General features: G+C 41.0%; 4 protein-coding genes across 6 annotated transcripts; 2 read left to right on the forward strand and 2 right to left on the reverse strand.

Annotated features, from left to right (window-relative positions):
• Window positions 1–41: 41 nt before the first annotated feature.
• On the forward strand, window positions 42–2,454 carry LOC133842456 (PIN2/TERF1-interacting telomerase inhibitor 1). 2 transcript variants are annotated; one of them, XM_062275542.1, is made up of 3 exons: window positions 42–272; window positions 331–1,919; window positions 2,047–2,214. In XM_062275542.1, exons 1-3 carry the CDS (start codon window positions 200–202, stop codon window positions 2,068–2,070), a joined length of 1,686 nt encoding a protein of 561 aa, XP_062131526.1. In that variant the 5' UTR covers window positions 42–199; the 3' UTR covers window positions 2,071–2,214. The 2 variants fall into 2 exon arrangements, with proteins under 2 accessions (XP_062131526.1, XP_062131525.1); XM_062275541.1 differs by having other exon boundaries at window positions 331–2,454.
• LOC133842459 (DDB1- and CUL4-associated factor 11) lies at window positions 2,329–4,790 on the reverse strand. Its single transcript, XM_062275549.1, has 7 exons — window positions 4,548–4,790; window positions 4,216–4,486; window positions 4,001–4,147; window positions 3,399–3,941; window positions 3,186–3,341; window positions 3,021–3,127; window positions 2,329–2,957 (listed from the first exon to the last, which is right to left on the reverse strand). Exons 1-7 carry the CDS (start codon window positions 4,719–4,721, stop codon window positions 2,811–2,813), a joined length of 1,545 nt encoding a protein of 514 aa, XP_062131533.1. The 5' UTR covers window positions 4,722–4,790; the 3' UTR covers window positions 2,329–2,810.
• A 426-nt stretch (window positions 4,791–5,216) lies between these two features.
• LOC133842455 (hillarin) lies at window positions 5,217–20,138 on the forward strand. 2 transcript variants are annotated; one of them, XM_062275539.1, is made up of 9 exons: window positions 5,217–5,316; window positions 9,482–9,990; window positions 12,226–12,367; window positions 12,436–12,629; window positions 17,036–18,030; window positions 18,406–18,892; window positions 18,954–19,067; window positions 19,125–19,288; window positions 19,356–20,138. In XM_062275539.1, the coding sequence occupies exons 2-9, from the start codon at window positions 9,802–9,804 to the stop codon at window positions 19,525–19,527; spliced, it is 2,457 nt and encodes an 818-aa protein (XP_062131523.1). In that variant the 5' UTR covers window positions 5,217–5,316; window positions 9,482–9,801; the 3' UTR covers window positions 19,528–20,138. The 2 variants fall into 2 exon arrangements, with proteins under 2 accessions (XP_062131523.1, XP_062131524.1); XM_062275540.1 differs by having other exon boundaries at window positions 5,257–5,358.
• Window positions 20,139–20,233: 95 nt separating this feature from the next.
• LOC133842457 (putative uncharacterized protein DDB_G0286901) lies at window positions 20,234–22,588 on the reverse strand. Its single transcript, XM_062275544.1, has 2 exons — window positions 20,454–22,588; window positions 20,234–20,360 (listed from the first exon to the last, which is right to left on the reverse strand). The coding sequence occupies exon 1, from the start codon at window positions 22,163–22,165 to the stop codon at window positions 20,504–20,506; it is 1,662 nt and encodes a 553-aa protein (XP_062131528.1). The 5' UTR covers window positions 22,166–22,588; the 3' UTR covers window positions 20,234–20,360; window positions 20,454–20,503.
• Window positions 22,589–22,608: the final 20 nt, after the last annotated feature.

The following is a 22,608-nucleotide window of genomic DNA, read 5'->3' on the forward strand; positions in this document are numbered from 1 at the left end:
GCCATATCGATAACAACTATCGATAGTTTGCGATAAGCAACAGCTGGTTTCGCTGTTTTGCACGTGTTAGCAGAAGCAGCGTTTTTTGATTGTAGTGTGATGCTTTAACTTAAATTTAATATTATTTATTGTTGAAATAAATTAATGAAAGTTATTTAAAAGTGTTTATATTTAAAGTGCTCAAGAATTAGTATTCAAAATGGCTATGCTTGCTGAACCACGACGCCGCAAAAAATACAATTTGTGTCCGCGCGGCAAAGCGCTTTATGAAGGTGAAGAAGAAATGCATTAAAATTCAACAATTTGTGTTATTAGTTTTGTGCTTTGCAGATTCCGCACGTTTTGGCACGAAAATGCTCGAGAAAATGGGCTGGTCTAAGGGCCGCGGGCTGGGTGCCAACGAGGATGGCTCACAAGACTTTGTGCGCGTTCGTTTTAAAAATGATGCCGAAGGATTGGGCTACGAAAACCGCGATGATCAATGGACCATCCATGAAGAGGGTTTCAATGGCCTGCTAAATTCACTCAATGGCGGCAGCGCCGACGATGCTCCAAATACAAATGATAATAGCGGTGCAGCATCCGCTTCCGAGGACGAAGCTCGTCCTATGGGCTTCGGTTTTAGGGAGGTGACACCTGAAAAAAAGGTTAAGAGCAAAACCTTGAAGAATAACATAAGTGGAGTCTCGCTGGAGGAGAAGTCCAAGCAGAGCAAAGCCCGTGTGCACTATAAGAAGTTTACGCGTGGCAAAGATTTGTCACGATACAGTGAAAAAGATTTGGCCAACATATTTGGCAAAAAGGCTACAGAAGACATCGATGCACCTGTTGAGCCTGTTGTACCCGCAGAGCAGCAGCCAGCAGAGGAGGAGGAGAAGCCTGTTGACCCCAACTTTGCTGGTGTTCACACAGTGAGCACTGGACTGTCAGTTAATGATTATTTCAAACAGAAAATGGAAGCTATGAAAAACAGATTGAAGAACAATTCTTTTGTTGCTGCTGAGGAAGCGACACCGCTTCCAAATGGAGATGGCGAAGCTGCTGTGAATGATGCTGAAGAGGTTGAAGAGACAGCTCAACCGGAAAAGAAAAAAAAGAAATCAAAGCGTGCCAAGAAAGAGGAAGAGGAAACGGTAATTGAATCTTCCCCAGTTAAAGAAACTGCTTCCAAGATAAAGAAGAAAAAGAAGTCGAAGGAAGTGGTTGAAGAAGTTGAAGCTGAGCCAGAAGTAGAAGCAGAGATTGTATCTGTCATGGAGAAGAAAGAAAAGAAGAAATCGAAGCGTGCAGCTGAGGAGGAGCAGAGTGAGTTGACTGAAGAGAAACCGCCACTGAAAAAGAAATCGAAGAATGTAGCTGAAGGTGCAGATGAACTAGAAGTAGACCCAAAGGATGTTAATGAGGTGAAACAGAAAAAGTCGAAAGAGGATGCTGAACAGGCTCAGGCAGCAGTCAAAGCCACTCCAAGCGAGGAATCTGCTACCAAGGAAAAGACGAAAAAGAAGTCGAAACGTGCTGCCGAAGAAACAGCTACAGTGGAGCAGCAACCTGAGTCCGAAGTGGAAGCTGTGTCTGTTGAAGCTGTTGTCAAGGAAAAGAAAAAGAAGTCGAAGCGAGCTGCCGAAGAAATCAAGGAGAAGCAGCAACCCGAACCTGAAGTGAAATCTGTGCCGTCCGAGGAAGCTACTTCCAAGGAGAAGAAAAAGAAATCCAAGCGGGCAGCCGAAGCAGACGCCATTGAGTTGGAGCAACAAGTGGAGGAAGCCGAGGAAACAAGCCAGCCAAAGCGTAAAAAGAAAAAGAAGGATAAGCAAGATGACGATGTCGATGTGAATGCAACAAAAGAAATCCCAGTAGATGAAGAAACTAACAAGAAATCGAAGAAGAAAAAGAAGCCAGAGAATCATGAGAACGTTGAAGTAAGTGCCGAATCTTCTAGTTCTGATGCAGATACTGATTCTGACAACAGCCAATACCTTTCTTACGAGGAACTTATTAAAAAGCGAGACTCATTCAATGTATGCCCAATCTCTTCATTTTGCGCAGAAAAATTCTACATCTTCGATATGAAGGCGTACAGGAACTCGACGATAGCACACATAACCGGATACGATGTCGACGAAAACATAAAACTGAAAGTGGTGCAAGCAAAAAACGATAATCTGCGTATTTTCAATCTTTGGGAAGGCAAAACTAGCAAGTACCTCAATGAACCCAAGGTTGGCATAACAAAACCCAAACATAAACATAAAGCAGCTGTGAGAGCAGTGAAGAAACGCCAATTATTCTCAGGAATTTAGTGAACAACAACATTGAAACACGAGAAAATATAATTCAACTGAATTCTTAAAGGCGTAGTATAATATTAGTGTTGTACATAGTTTACATTTTAATATGTAACAATAATATAATAGTTATTATTATAATAAACAAACCAATATTTTTTAAATGTTAGTTGAGTGATTGTTTGAATTATGTTGCAGTTGGGGTGGATGGATTTGAAGGTGGTGGAGATTGAAACTTGTTCCGAGGCCTGAGGCCGAATCAACAGCGCTCCCTCTTCTGCTCTCTCTTCTGTGTGCCGTGTCTTCAGTCTTGTTCATTGAACCAAGAGGGACTTTTGTGTTTTGGTTTACAGCTTACAGGTGTTTAGCGCGTGTGGTTACGTGGTAACTTAAACTTATAAATTGATTCCATTTGTAATTTAAAAACTTATGTACTGATTCCATTTGCATAGCCAAAGTAATTGTAGTGTTAAACTAATGTTAATTGTAATGTGTATCCTATACAGTATGTATACAAAACTAACATTATGCTCTGCTAGTTGAATCCGATCTGTTAGCCAGACGACGCGACCGCCGCAATGGCAAATTGTCTCGCGCGGAGCTGCGACGTCGCTTATGCGACACTGGAGCCATATTCCTCTTAAAGTTGTTCAGATGCACATGTGAATCCCACTACAAATTTGAAAATCAACAATTAGCTATTGCGAATGTGAAGCTGGACGACAATATTATTACCGAGCTGGACACAATCTCTGACCGTACTGGATGCCAATCCAAATCACGTATAACATTGCGATGCCCCTCGATAGCCTCACGAATTTTGCCCGTAAGCACATCGTAAACTGGAATAACAGTTGTTTAAGAGAAATGACAAGAAATATTTCCTCGTATAAAACTCACTTATAATACGACCTGTAGCACAACCGGTATAAATGAAACGCTGGCCAGTTTGCTCCGCAGGCGAGAACTTGGCGCGCAGCAGAGTTTTGCTCACACGGTGGCCACGATAAGTCATAATGCTGCTGTCGCCATCGAGCGCTTTGTGTGGATTATAAACTGCAAAATGGTTGCGAATTAATACTAATAACAGAATTAATAAATATGCAAGCTTACATTCGCGTGGCACGCGATCCCAGCGATAATCCCACCTGGCCTTCGAATTCAGATGTGAGCGAGAAGCCGGACGATTACGCTGACTATTGGGTAGGCGCATGTCCCAGATCTTAATGCTTTGGTCCTTGGAATTAGACAACACATGATAGCCATCGTTGCGGGGATCAATGTACGTTATGCCGTCATAATGCCCAACAAATGATAGCACGGATTTGGTCAGATAACGAGAACGAAATGACGTACGCAAATCGAATACTTTCAGAAGGCCATCATCACAGCCAGCAATGATAATATTGGGATCCTTGTCATTCACAAAGCTCACAGCATTCACATCAATATCAGGCGCGCGATGAGTGCGTAAGATTTGTGTGGCGCGTGTGGCAACATCACCAATAATAACCGTAGAATTGCCACTGCCACCAATAATCTTATCGCCAGTGGGCGAATAGCGCAGTGAAAAGATCGCCACACGAATGCTAGACGTATCGTCCACATCGATCCACTGACAGTCGTCGTCGGTGCCGTTCACGGGCATGATGTAGACTGCAAAAGTGAAAGTCGAGTATGAACAATAAAATCGTAGTGTTTGCTGCGCTACCTACATGAGCGTGACCAGGTGGAGTAGGCAAAGTGCTGTCCATTCGGACTGAAATCAGCATCGGTAATGCTCCATTGTACGTCACGTGCGTTAATACGATTGATCAAGTGGTAAGTGCCTTTGGAGCCATCGTAAATCCTCACAAAGCCATCTGCAAAGCACAAATTGCGCATTAACAATTACAATGTCAAAAAGTGGTAACAAAAGATTGATGGTGACCTTGACATGCTGTTAACAGTTTGCTGCCGCTTTTATTGAACTTGGAGACAAACACTTTGGCGTCCAAAGACATCAGTCGCATTGCCTTCTGATTGGGTATATAGAAGTTGGACAAGAAGCGCTGTTGACTGGGCGAGAATGATGAATAACCAGGCGCTGTGATTCCATTTTCACGCTGTTGCAGCGCGTTCAACAGATTCCAGTGTTGTTCTCGCGATTTCTTATTAATCAAACTGCTGCGTGCCTTTATTTCTTTATACATGTCTGTTTTCTGTATCAGCAAGAAGAAACAATACAACAATAGGGTTGATAAGAAAAAATTTCGTGCTTACTTGAAATTTGTCCAGATTTGGTTTGTTTAGAATTACAGGCAGCTTGTTTGGTACGTAATTTGGACGTCCCAATTGCACGTCCATTGCGGCGACATTGACATTTATCACATCGTAATCGTCGGGGAACTCCCAAATATCCTCGTCGTCACTTGGGAATTGCAATGCATTACCCATTCTAAAGTTAAAAACTAACAACGAAATGTTACTTGTTCCAATTCTCTATTTTGTTTGTAGATAATTTGTCGATATAATGTGGAGGTCGGTCGATACGATATCTTTCAGTCAGCTGTCAAGTTATCGATGACAGGTGCAAAGTTGCGTTATGGAACACTGTATAGAATATACATTTCGGTATATTTTAGAGATTTAAACTGTTTTCGTTGCTAATCTATAACATTTTGCTTTTAGTTTTAATAATTTCAAATTGTTGAGAAAGGTGCGAATCATTTTGGACAAGATAAGTCAGGTCGCACCAATGTAACATTTTAGTTTTCTTCAAAAACGATTATTCAAATAGAGATAATTTGAAATGTAATCCGAAAGTTATAAGCAAAAATAGTATTTTTGACATTTTTAACGACTTTAGAGACCATTTCCTGTTAGTTAACAGACCTCTATTACTTAACATGAATGTTTTCTACTCAAAGCTTGTTCATAGCTCAAAGCTCTTCAAGAGTCAGTCTCAAAGCGATCGTCGTGAAAACAGCGTGTTACAGCGGTCGGTTTTATTTTACCTTTGCACTTGTATGCGTGTATAAGTGTGTGTTTGGTAATGAATTTTGTTACATTCCCGTTTATATTTCGTATTTGTGTTAGTATTCAGTTGAACTGTATGCTTGCATACATCAGAAATATGACAAAAATGCCAAAAATGTTGTACAAATAAAAAGAATCTGCGTTGTGCTTCAGACCCAAAGCCAAACTTTTGTGTGTGCTCACTGAACTGAATGTGCGTGTGTGAGTGTCCATATGTGTGATTTAGTGGCGAGTTTTGTTGCTATACCAGCTTATGCTTATGCTTTCTACAAGTGTGTGTGTGAGTCTGTGTGATATATGTATGTGTGTGTGAAATTTATCATAAATACTTTTGCACAACGCGCGCCCCTTTAAAACGCATGAGAAGAAAGTTGTTTAGCTGCGTAGAAAACAACACACACAGACACACTCGCAAACGATCACATAAACAGCATATAAAAAAAAAAAAACCGAAACTGAAGCGCAAGCGCAAGTCGTAAGAACAAGAGGAGAAGAACAATTGAAAATACTAAAATACAAAGTATAAAGTATGTCAAACCGTTGGGAGTCTGGGGAGCTGCGAGAGCAAAGGGCCCAAAGTGCATAAAGTCTACAAACAAGAAAACTAAAAAAGTCAGCTTTCCAGTCATGCACTTGCATATATCGCGTGTGTATAATCAAGGCAAAAATAATAATAATAATAATAATACACCAAAAACAAAAACAGACGAGAAATAATTTACAAAAAGTGGAGCGCGCACAAAAAGTGAAAGATTGCAAGCATGCGCCGCTGACGTTGCGAGAGAGCGAGACACCAAACCACAGAGAGGGAGAGAACGAGTACATAGATGCAAGCAAGTGTATAGTAGTTAGAGGGGGAGGAAGTGCGAGAGAGAGAGAGAGATAGAGAGAGCAGGGTCAACCAATAGCAGGCACCTGCTCTCATTGCTCTCGCTGCTATTGCTATTGTTGTTATGCTTTTTATTTCCTTTTGTCTGTTTGGTTTGGTTTTGTTTTGTTTTGTTTATTTAAAGTTCTCCCACTCTGAAAGGCAGCGCATTGTTATTAGGGGGAAGGAGGCGGCACACATTTTTCAATTATTGTTTCATTGGTAATGAGTTTAAAACCAGTTATAGATAACAAAAAACTACATGCTACATTCGCTTATTGTTTTGGTCGTCAGCCCCTCCACCCTCCCCCTCTCCCCACCACATGCTACCTGCATTATGATTAGCTGCGCTAATTATGCCAATACAGTCACATAAAGTTGTTTGATGTTGTTGTTTTAGTTGCATTGCTGCGTTTACCGTTATTATCGATTGTCATTGTTATCGGGTTTTTCGACTCGCATCGAGGCGCCAAACAAAAGACTTAGGCAACGAACTTGCCATCAAATTGATTGATAAAAGTATATAAAAGACCAAATCAAATAGTCAAAGCAACACACACAACGCTCTTTATGCAAATGCAACGCGCTCTTTTTATTATTAATCTATTTAAATGTTTTGATTCGAGCCACTTTCGATTCCTTTATGTCTAGTTCAGCAACTGATTTCTTGATAGAAAAAGCGAAAAGTGTTTGACATTTTCGAGTGTGAAATCATCACACAACAATGAATACAAATTACTTCAAATGAGTCGCCTAATAATATGTCAGCAATTTAATGAAAATGCTCAGGATTTGCGTAATACTGAAGCAAGATTTGGAAAAACACTTTAAGATATTTACATGCGGCCTTCAACGTCTGTCAAACGCTAAAAGTTTAAACGAGTTTTTTTGTTTCTGTGTTTTCTTAATTTCCTGTAACGATTTATCACAGTTTGTCTAATAAGAAATTAAAATTTTTCCATGTGAACTTGAAACACGTATTCCGTTTAGAAATTGTAATTAAACTGTTTAGTCACGTTGATTAATGAATCTTAAGAAGATGTTGCAAGCGAAATTGACCAAAATGTTATGAAACTATAAAAAGCGATGGCCTTGTAATTTGTTGCCAGCATTTTTCCGCATACATTATTCAAATGCATTCAGTTGGAAAAGCCAGGTGATACACGAGACAACTTTTATGCTTGGCATGTGCGAAATTCAACGCCGACAAAGCATACGAAATCACTTCTCCTCACTTCACTCTCCTCAGTTCTTTGAAGTTCTTTCCAAACGGCAATGCGATAGCGATAGCGATAGGAATACGAATACGAATAGGAAGAGTGCCCCCCTGCGAGAGTGCGCTTCTTAGTCACACTAGGTTGACCACGGTGCTACGTGATGTAAGCCTCACGAGGCGTTTTGTCACAGCCGCCCAGCTCAAGCTCAGTTGGCAGATTGTTGATTGGTGTGCAAAAGTGCTTTCGAGCACTTGTCATTATTACAATTATCATTACACGCTAATTATGTCAAAATCGGCAACTAATTAGACCATTCAATCACTCCCATTTTGATAATGATCGCATCATCACAGATCTGTTGTTTGTGTCACATTGTGGGCGTTTCATTCATGGCTCGCATACGTGATTGTCAATTGATTTTGTGTGTGGGTTTTGTTGTGTGTTGCGGCGCCAAATCAATTTACTTAGCTGGGCCTATCAAGCGATTTATGGACAGCCCATTGACAGAACTTACTTACAGCTCCGATCGCTGGGTGATGTGATATGATGTGATGAGTGGTTGGCTCTTTGGAATGTGTGGAAAGCAGTGAAATAGCCAAATTCAATAAATGACCATAAATCAGACAAGTAAAACAGGTATTCGATGGCTGAACAATGCATAGATTAAAAGCAGCTGCCGAGCTTATTCTAAGCTGCTTAAAGTTGCCAGCTCATTTCAATCATTTCACTAATTTTGGTTGCATTTTCCATTATTTGGTTGCGAGCAAATTGAATTCAACAATTTCCGTGCCGCAATTTTGTAACGCTCGATCGAGAGCAAAACCTCAAAGCGGAACTTGGAAAACATAATTTACAGCCAATCAAAATAATTTGGTGTTACAAAACGCTCGCTGCATTTACATTTCCATGCTCGTCGTCGCTTGGCGTCGTTGCATGCAGCCAACGCGGGCAGCAACCTTCAATGAGCTTGAGTTTAGATGCCGCAATAGTTGGCGCTAATCATAAAAACCACCTCTCTCTACTCCTCCCCTTCCCTCCTCTACCATTGCGCGATTACAATTGCTTAACGTTCATTAAACTTGAAAAGAAAGCAAAGCTGTCTGAGCCGCATTTGTTTTAATTTTGGCCAAGTGCAGCTCACAAACAACAATCAATTAATATTACCTGCATGTGTGTGTGTGAGTTTTATGGTTTTCCATCTCTGATTTAATTGTGGAAAATGTGCAAAAAGCAGCAACAACAATCGCAGCAATTAATCAAATGGAAATGGCAAAAATTCAATGGCGACGGCCTCCTTCTGGTGCCAGGCGCGATTTGCCATTTGCAGCGCAGCAGTCTCGCGTCGTCGTGCAGCAGTTGCTTGCAACAGTGCAACAGTTGCTTGCCACAACAACAAGTTCAATTGTTGCACGTTTGCGGCAAGTTGTTGTCGCGAGGTCAATGGCAATGCCGTCGTCGTCGTCGGTGGCAAACATTTGTCGATGGCATCATAGAGACGGAGACAGAGACTGAGATTGAAACTCAGGGAGAGAGACGCTGTGATACAGACCCTTCACATTAGTCAGCACAGATTTATTTTTTGGTGGGATGCTGGCGATGCTGTTTGCTGCTGCCCATTTACGACTTGGTGTCTGTGTCCACTTGATTAAAATTCATTAATTATATTTTCACAGTCACAACTTCGGTGGCATCAGCTTCAGCTTTGGCTTCAGCTTCGGCTTCGGAACAAAAATGAAAGTTTTTTGGCCGCCGCTGACGCCAAATACAAACAAAAAATGAAGCAACTTTTTGGCTTTAGCTTTGGCTTTGACTTTGACTTGGGCTTTGTCGTTGGTTTTGGCCACTTTTGGTATTGACTGTGTCGTGATGTGATCTGTTGTTGTCGCTGTTGCTGTTGCTGTGTTGCTAGCTATTGATATGTCCAATTTAAGTGTATGTGCGGGGCAGGTATATAACATAGTAAGGCATAACATATTAAAAGGAAATTCAAATGCCCACACACACGCAACACGACTTTTTCAGCCGAGGCTTCTTCTTAAACTATGCGATTATTTGATTTGATTTGATTTTTGTTTTTTGTTTTCGTTTTGCAGCTACAGCCTTAGCAGCTGATGTGGAACATGGCGCACAATTTGGCTGGCCAATAAATTAAGCATTGGTGTGTGTGTTGAAAGTGTCACGACAGCAACAGCAACGGCAACGGCAACAGCAGAAACGAGTAGAACCCGATAAACGTGCCGCACCAGAAAATCGGCAGACAATTGAACAGAATATAAATTGCAAGTGAAATTAGAAAGAAAAGTGAAACAGCAGCAGCAACAACAACAACAACAACAGCAACACACACACACAGTGAGGAATAACCGGAAATCAGTAAAAGTAGCAGCTGACTCTCGAATCAACTGGAATTGCAATGTATCGTCCAAATTTCTACGAGTCCACTTGCCTCCGCTGCAGCGAGACCGTCTATCAGGTGGATCGCGTGGGGCCGCTCAAGGATTTCACATTCTTCCATTCCGGTTGCTTCAAGTGCGTCCACTGCGGCACCAAGCTGACTCTTAAAACATACTTTAACAATCAACACAAGCAGGACGACAAAGAGGTAAGTACAAGAGACAGAGAAAGAGAGAGAGAGAGAATAAATGACTTAGGCGACAAACGTGCCACAACAAAAAACAAACATATTTGCACAGCTGCCGCCGCATTTTGCATACATGCGAGTGTGTGCATAATAATAAATAACTTTTTGTTATTGCACTTGGCGAATGTGTGTCACTGCGGTCTCTCACATGCATATTTGTATATATATATATATATGTATATAGCAGATATATGGCTACAGCTTAAAGGCGGCCACCTGCTGTGAGTAGGTGAATAGCATTGAGTTGTCGCTGTTGCCGTTGCACAGGGCAAAAAAGCTAAGCATAACACTGTCACAAGTTCATAAAGTGTACAGCTTAAACAATTTGACTTATGGCATTGCCATACAAATTGCTTAAAACAAGCTAAACTGATGATATTTCATTAATTAACATCCGAATTCGGCTTCATTTGCTAGTTTTCCCTTGTTGCTAACACGTTTGCAGCAATACTTGTTCTCCACTCGCCTCATTGATGAGAAATTTATTCATGAAAACGATTCACGTTCGACTTGTTAATTATATTTAATAGCAGACGATCTCATCGAGAACTTAATACTTATGCAATCAGCCATCGAATCGTATTCGCATTCGATTTTAATTCATGCACTTGTGACAATCATGAACTTATATCATTTGGCTGGTTTGTTAATCCATGTGTGCTGATAATAATACTACAGTGATATATTATAGATTCTTTAGCTATCTATATGTTATATATGTCACTCGTATTTAAAAGCAGACGATCTATTAAAGGAATGCGAAGTGAATTAGAATTCTATGGAATTTATTATTTTATTAAGCAAAATAATCATTTGAATATCGATTTGGTTTTGATAATATTAGTGCAGTTATTTTAAAAATATGTATCTTAAATTATATGCATTATTTTAAATATAGTATTTTATTAAGCAGAAATTTAATTTGAATATTTGCTTATATTTGCAAATATTACTATAGTTCTTTTAAATTAATTTATAACTTATATTTGCGATTATTACTGCATCTATTTTCAAGTATATTATTATATATTACATAATTTTGAAGTTAACTGTAGAAATAAATTGAATATTTCTTTATTTTTGCAAATATTTGTGCAGTAATTTAAAATTAAATTAAAATGCATAAATAATTCTAAGTATGTTCTTTTAGTCGGCAGTAAATTAATTTGAGTATTGGCTCATTTTACATTTTTTATAATGCATATTTACGAGTATTACTGCATTTATTTCAAATTCTTTTACACTTAATACTTGTATATTGAAATTATTAATGCATTTATTTTGAATGAATTCATAATATATTAGGTGAATTTAAATTTAATTAAAATTTTTTAGAATTTTAGTAACAGAAATAATTTTTAAATACACTGCAGGTGAACTTTCACATATTTTTCGAACAAGATTCGAACTCTGATATGAAAAGTTTTTTGAACGATTAGAATTATTATAAATATAGCATTTTATTTAAAATAAAAGTGGATGCGTCTAACCTAAGACCAGAAGTGTATAGTAAATGTGTCATTTATGTTTCAACAGGCAGTAAAATAATTTAAATAGCTAAGAGATAAAAATATAACACGAAGTATATATTATAAAATTTGTTCAACTATAATTTAAATATTTATTTGTATTTGTGTTTACAAAAGATTGTTATTATCTGAAATTAAATAATAGCAGGGCTCATTGGAAAACTGCTATTTCTGATAATTAAATAAAAATTTAGAGAAAAAAAATTATCTGAAATTATAATCAAGTATATACTCAAATAATTTAAGGTTAATAATTGCCAAGTAATCAGCAGTATTTAAATTCCAATCTATAAATTATCTGTGTTAAATTCTCCTACGTAATTGCTGCAATTGCAAAGATTACTTAACACACTGGCTAATAAACTTTTTCATAAATCTAATCTTTACAAATCTGACCCAATCTGGAGTCTAATTGCAAGCGAGTTTTGTGTATTACAAACGAACGCAGTTTCATCATGATAATCGCTTTTAAATGCCTTTTTACTTGCCACATTCCACAGAGTTTTTATTTTTGATATTTTGCTTTCTTCTTACCTTTTGTGTAATTTGAAAATTTAAATTAACATTTTGTTGTGCGTACTTACGTGAATGTTTGTTGATTTTGATCTGCGATTTGATGTGCTCAGTGGTTGATCTTTCGCTTATGTGTATGTATATTGTATTGCAGGTCTATTGCAGTTCACATGTACCAAAGAGCGGACCCGGGCATCTTGACCAGACATCGGTGGGCATCAGACAGGCCTTGAATGCGCCGCGTACCAACAAATTTGTGAACGAGCAAATACGCGGCACACGCACCGAGATCGATGGTGAGTTTGCTTTATTTCCATTACAAATAACTAACAATAACGAACAATCGGATAACAATTGACTCCAGGTGTCCTGAGCTCGCGCCAATCAACGCCCAATGGCTATGGGGGACGTGAGGTGAGCTCGCCATCGCAAAACGATTCCGATTACAAATATGGACGCTTCGATGCGAGCGCTTTGCATATTGCGCACGCTCTCAAACAGACGGAGATACAAAAGGCCTACAATAAGGCGCGCGAGAAGCCAATTGATTTCTACCTGGTGAGTCTGGCTCTTTATCACCTCCTCTTCACTTCACTTCCCCCCCTAGAGACTCCTTCATCAATGAGTATTCTAACTGAGTGGCAAGTGGCCGCAAATTAAGAAATTATTTAGTGCAGAACATCTAATGAAATTTAACTGCGCGCTCGTTGCTCGTTGCTGGTTGCTGGTCAGCAATCATTGCTTCAGACGTTTATAGCGGGTTGGCAACACACACACACACACAGATACACACTTACTTACCTAGTTGTGTCTTGTAAACAAACGGTTGTGCAATGCTCCGTCAGTTGCCCGTTTGCCATCGCCATCTACGTTTGTTATGTCCGCCTCAAGTTGAGCCGACGAGTAGCAAGTGAAGTTAACTCAAGCTGAGTTCAGTTAGGAGGGGGAGGTGGGTATATATTTAATTAATGCAATCGCAGCTAAACTCATGATTATGTAGGCTAGTGTGCTATTTACACTTGTTGTTGTTGCCAGCTCAAGTTTGTTGCCTAAGTCTTTTGTTTTACCGAGCCATTTCCATCAATCTTTGTCTCAGTTAACTTTTACTTGCAAGTAGAATCATATTTTTAAATATTTGCAGTGCATATTTCATGAAGATTTATTTGATTCGCCGCATTAATTGATCCAGTTTAAAGCTGAAGCTTTAATGTTAACTGTCCTCATGTTTTAATCGTGTTATCTTTTTCATCTTGATAATTTCACATCCATTCAATTGGGGGGTGAAATCAGAGACCCGGATACAGGGTATCTGCTCGTTGAGCAGTCATGTGCGTCATTTATTACTTTGCAACTTTTATGCGTTATCTTAACTGCTCTTTGGCTTTTAATGGCGAGGAGTGTGGGCCACTTTTGATGGCTTAAACAGGGGGAGTCTAGCTTGGCTTCCACTGACAGCTGCAGATGATTCCGGGTAATGTGTGCGTCTCGTCGCGTCGCCAGTTGAGTTGCGGTGTTGCGGTGTGTGCAACAAGCGCAAACAGTGGTCAAGTTTTGTTTTTTTTTTTTTGTGGCGCCTCGATTACAATTTATAGCAATGTGCAACACTTATCGGCAAGTGCATGCGTCGGACTAACGGTCAGAGCTGATATCATTGGCGTCGGCTTTGGCGCATGACTTGCCACTTGCCACTTGTGCGAGTTGACGCTGCAAATCTGGCAAATCTGCATGTCGGTGAAAGCATTATAATCGCATTTTACGTAAACGAACAAAAAAACAGAAAAAAGACTGATTTCAAAAACGAAATTAAAATCGCACAAGTTTTTTTTTCCAGTTGTTGGTGATCTGTTGTTGGTTTTGTTTTTGTGGCAGTGCCACCAAAATAGCATTTCTTTCACTTTTGAGAATGCCACACGCGAGTGATCAGCAACAACAACAACAAAAACGAAACACAACTCCTAAGCAGCGGCAAGCGCATATTATTGCAACGCTCAATTTAACAAATTTTGAACAGGTGTTTGATGGCTTTGTTGTTGCCACACCGCAAAAGCCGCAACATTTCCCCCCCGTCGCCGTCGCCCGTCGTCTAATAGAAAATATGTGAAAAATTGCATGCATGCAATCATTAAAAATTTTGCATGTTTTACAACTGCCACGCACACTCACACACACACACACACGCAGACTGACAGACAGACATATGTACTACATACTCACTCACACACCCACCAAAAAAAAAAAAACACAGAAGAGAAGAAACATAAAAACAAACATAAACTATACAGCACAACTTCAGAGTTCACTTGAAGCTGGTTTAACGCACCGTGCACATTATTTTGGCCAGCAGTGTGCTGCTGTCCAGTCCAAGCGTCTCAGCTGCCAGCATAGATTTCCATATACGGATATCTATGCGCGTCGCCGTCACTTGTTTTTCCGGCTGCAGTGCACTGCGCCAACGTTGCTAAATCTAAATTATGCGCACCAGAGTGAAAGTAACGACGACATCGTCGCAGCATTTGCTTCATCATTCAGCTGACAGCAGCGTAGTCGCAGTCGACATAGACGTCGACGTCGCAGTTGGTAGCTTCATTCTTGTTGGCACATTGCTTGCTGCTCTCTTTCACGCTTTAACTGGCACTTGCACTCCCACACTCACTCTATGCGTCTTCTTCTCGCACCCTTCGAGGCCCTTATGCAATGCGTATGCTTGTAATTGTTATTGTTAGTGTGACTGCTCTCACAAACACTTCCTTAAGCTTAGCTTTTGCTTTGAGCTTTTTGCGCATTTTTGTCAGACGCAGCAAATGGCCAATTTACAATTGATGTCAGTCACTCCGTCTTTCAGCGTGTGTGTGTGTGCAGCTTTTGTTTGTGTAACTTATGCAATAATTAATTTCGACGCTTTTGGACTTTCGTTTTCAGTTTGGTTTTGCCTTTTTTTTTTTTGCTTTTCGACTGCTGTCGGCTGCCGTTGCTACTGCTTCTCGTTGTTGTTGCTTTTATTCTTTGCTTTGCTTTTGTCACTGTGGGCGTAATAACTGTTGTTGCTCTCAATATTGTGCGCAGCTTTTTTTTTTGGCTCTGGTCTCACTAAGCCGCTCACGCAATTTCAACTGTCCATTGTCAACGGGGCTATGAACCATTTAGCTGTTGTGGTTGTTGTTGTTGTTGTTACTGTTTGGCTACTTTGGCTGCGGCTGCTTATTACTCTTTTTGTTTTATTTTATTTTTATAGTTATTGTTTTGAACTTGACATTGAATTTTGGTTTTAATTGCATATTGTTATTGCTTTTGCCATTGTTTACATATGTGTTTGCGTTGTGCGGCGCTAAATGCTTCAAAATTCCCATGCGGAAGCATTAATTAAGGCATAGCAAAAGCATAGCTAATTTGTTTAATGCCGTATTATTTGCCAGACTTATGGCCAAGGAAGTGGAGTGCAACATGCAATTCACAAATGCAGCAAGCTCTCTGTAATTATGAAAACCAACAACAAGCAGTAATTGAATAATGCTCAAAACAGAAATAACAGTCAATTGTGTGAACGAGCGATACAAATGTCATGCTTATTGTATCATAAAATTTCACAAATGTATTTTAATTGCTTGGTGAATTCGTCAGAAGTTTCAAATACTTTCATGCTTATGTCACCCTTATGTCATTGTCAACCCTCGTTGCGCTTTGAACTTGTTTTGCGATGCAAAAGCTGCAGCTGTCGCTTGTCAACACTGGATGCAAATTTGACTGGCAATCAGTGTTGCCACTTTAGCTTATTATAAGCTAGTTCTAGCATATTTGAAAGTGGAAAAGCTTGTAAAATATGCATTTGGCTTAAAGCTTGAAATATAGCTTATTTTAAAATTCATCTAACATATTCTAGTTTTAAATGTATTTGCGACATAAACGGTTTGTTCTGTAAGAAAAATATGCATGCTTGTTCTTTTTTTGCCGATGGTTATGTGCATTTCGTATGATCGTGAATTTATTTCTAATTAATAGTGACATCGAATAACGATCTTCTGAAGTGTTAAATGAAGTTGTGAAATTAAATAAATCGTTTGTTAAAATGCCAAAAGAGATATATGTATGTTTCATGTTTTCTCTCATTTGGGTGTAGCTTATTTTTCTGCATTATTTTTTTTAATTTGGCTTATTCTAGCTTGTTTTTTCAAAAATCTAGCTTATACGGGTGCTCAAAACCTGGCAACACTGCTGGCAATGCAAAAGTTGTAGCTATCATTTGTCAACACTGGAAATGCACTTTCATTCAAATCAAAAACTGACCACAAGCCACAACACGCTTAAGCTTAAGAAGCTTAATTGAAATTCATAAATATTGAGTCTCCAATTTAATTTCGTTTAATCCACTTAAAAATTATAAATATTTCATTTTTTATTTAATACGATTACTGTGTTAATAACCTGGCGTATACTTAATATTTGTAATTCAGTCTTTCTCGCATATAATTGCTAATATGGCATAGTTAAAAATAAGATTCTTTCGTTTTTCAATTGCTTGAAATAATGATGGATTCGTAGAATTTCCATTACCGTTAATTGTAGGTGAAACTTTTGTGAGATGGTCTAAAAATCGTGAGTCAATTGTAGTTGCAGTTGGAGTTGGAGTTGCATTGATCGGAAGGTGCACGCAATGCGTGACCAGTGAGCGGGGAGAGGGGCGGGGAATTGCGGGTGGCATGTATCGCTTGGACTCTGCCGCTGCTGATGTGGCTGTGGCAGCTAATGTCAGATATTTTGCCAAGCGTCGCAGCTGAAGCGTGGCATTATAATTAGCCAAGTTAACAAGCCAAGCATTGCAAAAGCCGCAGCGAAAATCTAACTGCAACTGCAGCATACAGCACAAGATACAGCCACAACCACAAGTTAAGATATAGCCACAATTCATTGAACGCTTTCTCTGGTCCGCTTGCCATAATTAATCCTTTTTCCCCCGCATTATCTAACAGGCACGCGAGGAGCAGGCGCGCCTGGAGATGAAGCATCGCAAAGAGGAGGACGATCTGTATAGGAAATTTGCGCGAAAACGCGAAGAGGAGGATCGCAAGATACAAAACGAGTTCCAGGACGAATGGGAGCGCGAGTTGCAGCGCCTGACGCACAAATTCGAGAAGGAGCTGGCCACGTCGCGTCGCAATCGCGATGAGGCCAACATACTGACGCTGCGCCACGAGCAACAGAAGGAGGATCTGGAGAAGAACATGACGTTGAGACGCAGCAAGAAAAAGGAGAGCATCACACGCAAAATGCTGGAGCACGAACGCTATGAGACGGCCGCATTGGTGGATCGTCAGTCCAGCGAAATGTTGGAGTTGATTAGCGCCCGCCGTTCCGAGTACATGCAGAGCGAGAGCATCTTCCTCGATGATGAGTTCAGCGAGGGTGCCGTGCCCATTGAGTACCCGTTAAATGCTCCAATTCCAGCGCCGCCAGCTGTCAGCAAATTTCAAATCTACACGGATCCCATTGAGTTCGAGGATGTGGATCGCATTGCCATCTCGGTGGCGCAGGAGGATCAGAAAACCTTCACGGATCTGGTGCGCCAGCTCGTCGGTCGCTGCACCACAGACATTGAGAAGGCGCGCACGATTTTCCGTTGGATTACGGTCAAGAATCTGAATGCCATGCACTTTGACGATGATCTCAGAGGCGACACTCCAATGGGATTGCTGCGTGGCATCAAGTATGGCACTGAGAGCTACCATGTGCTCTTTAAGCGTCTCTGCAGCTACGCTGGTCTGCATTGTGTCGTCATCAAGGGCTACTCCAAGAGCGCTGGCTACCAGCCAGGGGTCAAGTTCCAAGATTCACGTTTCCGCAATTCCTGGAATGCTGTCTATGTGGCCGGTGCCTGGCGCTTTGTTCAGTGCAACTGGGGTGCACGGCATCTGGTTAACGCCAAGGAGGCGCCCAAACAGGGACGCGGCAAGAATGACAGTCTGCGGTAAGTAAAGTATATAAATAACTTTTAGAAGCTATTATAACTTATTACCGAAGGAAATATTAAGTAGCTGGGAAAAGAAAACCTATTGAACTCTATAGTACAAGCCATTCTTGATAATTATGGATAAATATAAATATAAATATGTATAGATAAAAATGTATCTTTATTTGAAAGGTAGCCAGCCATAGGAGAATAAACATATTAAAGTTAGTTTTTGAGGTTTTTCTTAGGACCGGATATTAATCACATGAAAATTAATCATTATTATTGCCGATGCTTTTATCACACCAAATATTTGTCCATTCCTTGATATTCGGAATATTTATCCTATTCTTGCCTGAAACTGCCTGCTCTAACTGGTTTACAATCTTTTAGGTACGAGTATGACGACCATTACTTTCTCACCGATCCGCGGGAGTTCATCTACGAGTTCTATCCGCTGCAGGAGGAGTGGCAACTGCTAAAGCGTCCCATCACGCTGCGCGAGTTCGAGAATCTACCGTTTGTTCGCTCGCTCTTCTTCCGCTACGGTTTGCACTTTGCCGACGAGGGTTATGGGGCAGTGGTTTTCACAGATGACACGGGCGCGGCCACTGTGCGCATTGCCATGCCCACGGACATGCAGAGTTGCCTGATCTTTCACTACAACCTCAAGTTCTACGACAGCGACGAAGAGCTCTCCTACGACGGCGTCTCGCTCAAGCGGTTCGTGATGCAGTCCGTCATTGGCAACATTGTGGCCTTCCGCGTGCACGCACCGTGCTCGGGTGCCTTCCTGCTCGACATTTTCGCGAATGCAGTGACGCCCCAGGAGTATCTGACAGGCGAACCCATGAAATTCAAGTCTGTGTGCAAGTTTAAGGTGCGTAGTCAAAATAAAACAACTTGAGAGAAGCAGTTGCTTATGCTTATCCTCCTTGCAGATCTGCTGCGAAGAGCTACAGACGGTTATGGTGCCGCTGCCGGATTGCGCCAGCGGTGAATGGGGTCCAACCAAGGCCACGCGTCTCTTTGGACTCATACCCATCACACATCAGGTAAATAGTTTTATCTAATAATATGTCGCAGTTTTAATACACTTCATTTCTCTGTAGGACCCGCTCATCTTTGCCGGTCGCAGCTTGGATCTGCAGTTCCGCATGTCACGGCCACTGACAGACTTCATGGCAACGCTGCACAAGAACGGCATCGAGGAGAAGAAGCTGGCCAAGTATGTGACACACAGCACACTCGATGACATTGTCACGTTCATCATCAAGTGAGTCCCACTTCGAATATCGAATGCCATGCGCTTAATTCGCAATTATCTCTTTCTCTCTCTGCAGCTTCCCGGAGGAGGGTCAGTATGGCCTCGATATATACACACGTGAGCTGGGCGCGCCGCAGCACCACAATCACCACAACAACAACAATAACAATTCCTCCTCATCGTCTGGCGAGAAGCATTTGCTGACACATTGCTGTAAATATTTAATCAACTCGTCCAAGCGCAATTGAAGTGCAACATCGAATGCGACACCTTTTGATTGCTACCGTCATCAACCAACAACAACAAGAACAACAAATGCAATATTAATGATTAGTTTGTGAATTAAGTAATAGCTACTAAAGCGCATCAGTAGTAGTTTCCACTGTACAGGTGCTAAAATGGGGAATCATGTCCACATCAATCATGCTCAATCAATCATTTGTTAATCCATATTTCAGGCTTCAATCATTTCTTATACAAGCATACGCAAATTGCGTATAACTAATATTAACAGATTGGCATTCGAATTGAATTGAAAAGAACAAAACAAAAACTAAAAAAAGACAATGTAAATACTCTAGACTCTAATCATTAGTCCTTAATTTTGCCTAGTAATACCTGAATGATGTTGTGTTGTACTTATTATCAATTAATATTAATGCCTAATAATTTATTATGAATGGAATGAGACAGAGATGTCTTGTCTTTAATACAAAAGTTTTTTTATTTAAATATTGATATCTGAAATTGAATCAACGCAACAATTTGTTGCAACAATGACAATCATCACCCTGTAATTAAACACTATGATAATGTGAAATCAATATTAAACTTATGTATTTTTGGCATACTAAAACGTTCTTTATATTTATGTTTGTACTATGCATGTTTAGCCTTTTACCTTCCGCAGTAATCTAGACATATTTTCCTTTCACCACAATCTTTTCCCCGACAAGTAAGGGAATATATGTATTTCTGAAGCCATGAGCTTCTTTTAAGGATCTACAAATTTTCGTAGATATTTATATTTTCTATTTACGCATTGATTCTGAAGGATTGGCATATCCTTTGAGTGCGATAACTGAAAAAAAGAAAAAGATTTTAATCATTGTATGGCACACTTAATCGCATTTATTTCACAATAAGAAATGGAGTCACAGATCGAGGAACGTACTGGGAAATATATATATAGAATATAGATAAATATTCAATCCCCATGGAATGTTAATAATCCTCGATGAATCCTCCATCTCTATTGCGACCAAAGGAAGGAGAATATTGATTTGCATGCGACAGAACTTCACTTGAGGACTTCTCTTGGCCACTGTCAACTTGCTCCAGTCCTCGAACAGGAATTTTGCTCATACGATAAAAGATTGTATGGCCATTGCTGGCGATTTCAGCTGCGCTCTGATCGTCAATGCTGAACACAACCTCAGCATCACCATCTCTGCTATCCGTTCGACCGACTACAGACCACAAATCGATGTTGTGCGTGTTCTGTGATTTTATTAATTGGAGCAGAAAGTCTTCAGACTTGCCAGCACTACGCGGGAGGTAAACCGTAATAATATGCTCCTTCTGTTGCCGCTTCATCTTAGTCTCCACTGGATGACCGTGATATTCTGGCAGCTGCGGTCCGGTTCTCATTAGCCAATCAGCTGAAAACTTGTTGAAGCATTCCACTTCCAAGTAGCCGGTTTTGAATGCTACCGAAGTGAAGCGTAAAGGAACTCCCAGCTTCGAGGACGCCACCTCCATTGTGATTGCCTCCTCTAGATCTAGTTTTTCTTGGTGGGTTAGCTTCTCCCTTGGATAACCCAGTGGCATGAGGCATATTTTCAACCGTTCCTCGTTTTCTTCGAGTCTTTTGGACGGGCCAGGACGGTCATCATCCCAGGATGGTTTTCGTCTTTTAGGCTCAGGACTTTGTCTATTCAACGTATGACTTGGCATTTTGAGCTCACGACTTTGACTTTTGTCTGCAGTATTGGGTCTACGCATCAGAGGACTTGGTTTTCCATCTTGACGACTAAGTTCGGATCTGTATTTAGCTGATGGCTGAGTTGGCTCTTTAGCCATGAAAAATGCTTCGTCGCGAGAAAATCCTTGCTTGATATAGCGGTAGTACCACTTAACGCGGGAGCCACAGAGTTGTCGTTTGTTTGTATTGATCTTGTGCTCTGCTTCACCCATCTGAGGCACACTTTCCTCTGCCCTGACATCTGGACGATTGCTAGCACCAGGAGACTCTCGGGATCGGCGTGAATTCTCCTCTTCGCTGCCACGCCAAGAACTTCTCTCTGGTGATATGCGTCCCAGATCCAGGCCGTGTGCCGGGCTACGACTGTGCTGCCTTGCGGTATTGAACTGAGACAGCTGCTGCGGGCTGTTGTTAGAGCGCCTCCCAAAGACAGACGATTCTTTTTCGGGATTGCGGTTGTACTCTGGTGCCATTTGATGCTGATTATCAAGGAATCCTTGACCATCTGCCGTACTGCTAGCATATGGCCTGCGGTCTGGCTGAAAATATGTATCTGGAATGTTGTCCTGAGAGGTTTCAGGAGCTGGACATCTTTGATTGTCCATTCGTTGGAACCTATCGGGAGTAATGCGCAGCTGTTCCCGAATGCGATTCCGCCGTTGGATTTGCGGAAAGTCCGGTGTTATTTGTGGCCTCCCCATGCGCTGTCCAGTTTCAAAATTATCGATCATTTGCCTCGATGAATTGTGTGCTGGCTTAGCTACATTGGAGTTGTTATTGCGAAAATTCATTCGCTTTTGTGTTTGATTGTTGGTTTTTTTTTGGTTTCTTGAATTCATGTTTGCTAGTGATTCCCACGAGTTGCGGAGAAGTATGTTGTCCGCCCGGGCAGAGATCCGCATTGCCCGGGTAAGGCACTAAATGGAACAGGCGGTCGCCACTTGCCTGAGCTCGCCGTTAGCGACTGAACTATTTGTTGATCCGGGCTTTCAGCCTGGCCGACTCTCGGCACGGCACGAATCACACGTTAGTCCAGCCCGGAGTGAGATACGAAATATGGAGACAGAAGAGAAGAGTGTTTGTGTGTAGGACTATGCTTTTTGCAGGCGGTCCCACAAGCGCCTGGACGATAAAACGGAAACAGCAGCCGTATTATCCGCTAGCTGTCCGGGGCTGTTTATTCCGTATATTCACAGCTAACCTCTTATGCCCCACCAAACTGTGAGGGCAGGAGGCCGTTCGCTATCCGCAACCTGCGACCCGTCCGGTGGCCTCCAGCTAGGCCCCTGGCAAGAGCAGCAATCTCACTGTGCTGCCCGTGCCAGACCGGATAAATAAATGATGG

This window comes from Drosophila sulfurigaster, chromosome 3 (assembly GCF_023558435.1).
Source record: "Drosophila sulfurigaster albostrigata strain 15112-1811.04 chromosome 3, ASM2355843v2, whole genome shotgun sequence".
Taxonomy (NCBI): Eukaryota; Metazoa; Arthropoda; class Insecta; order Diptera; family Drosophilidae; genus Drosophila; species Drosophila sulfurigaster.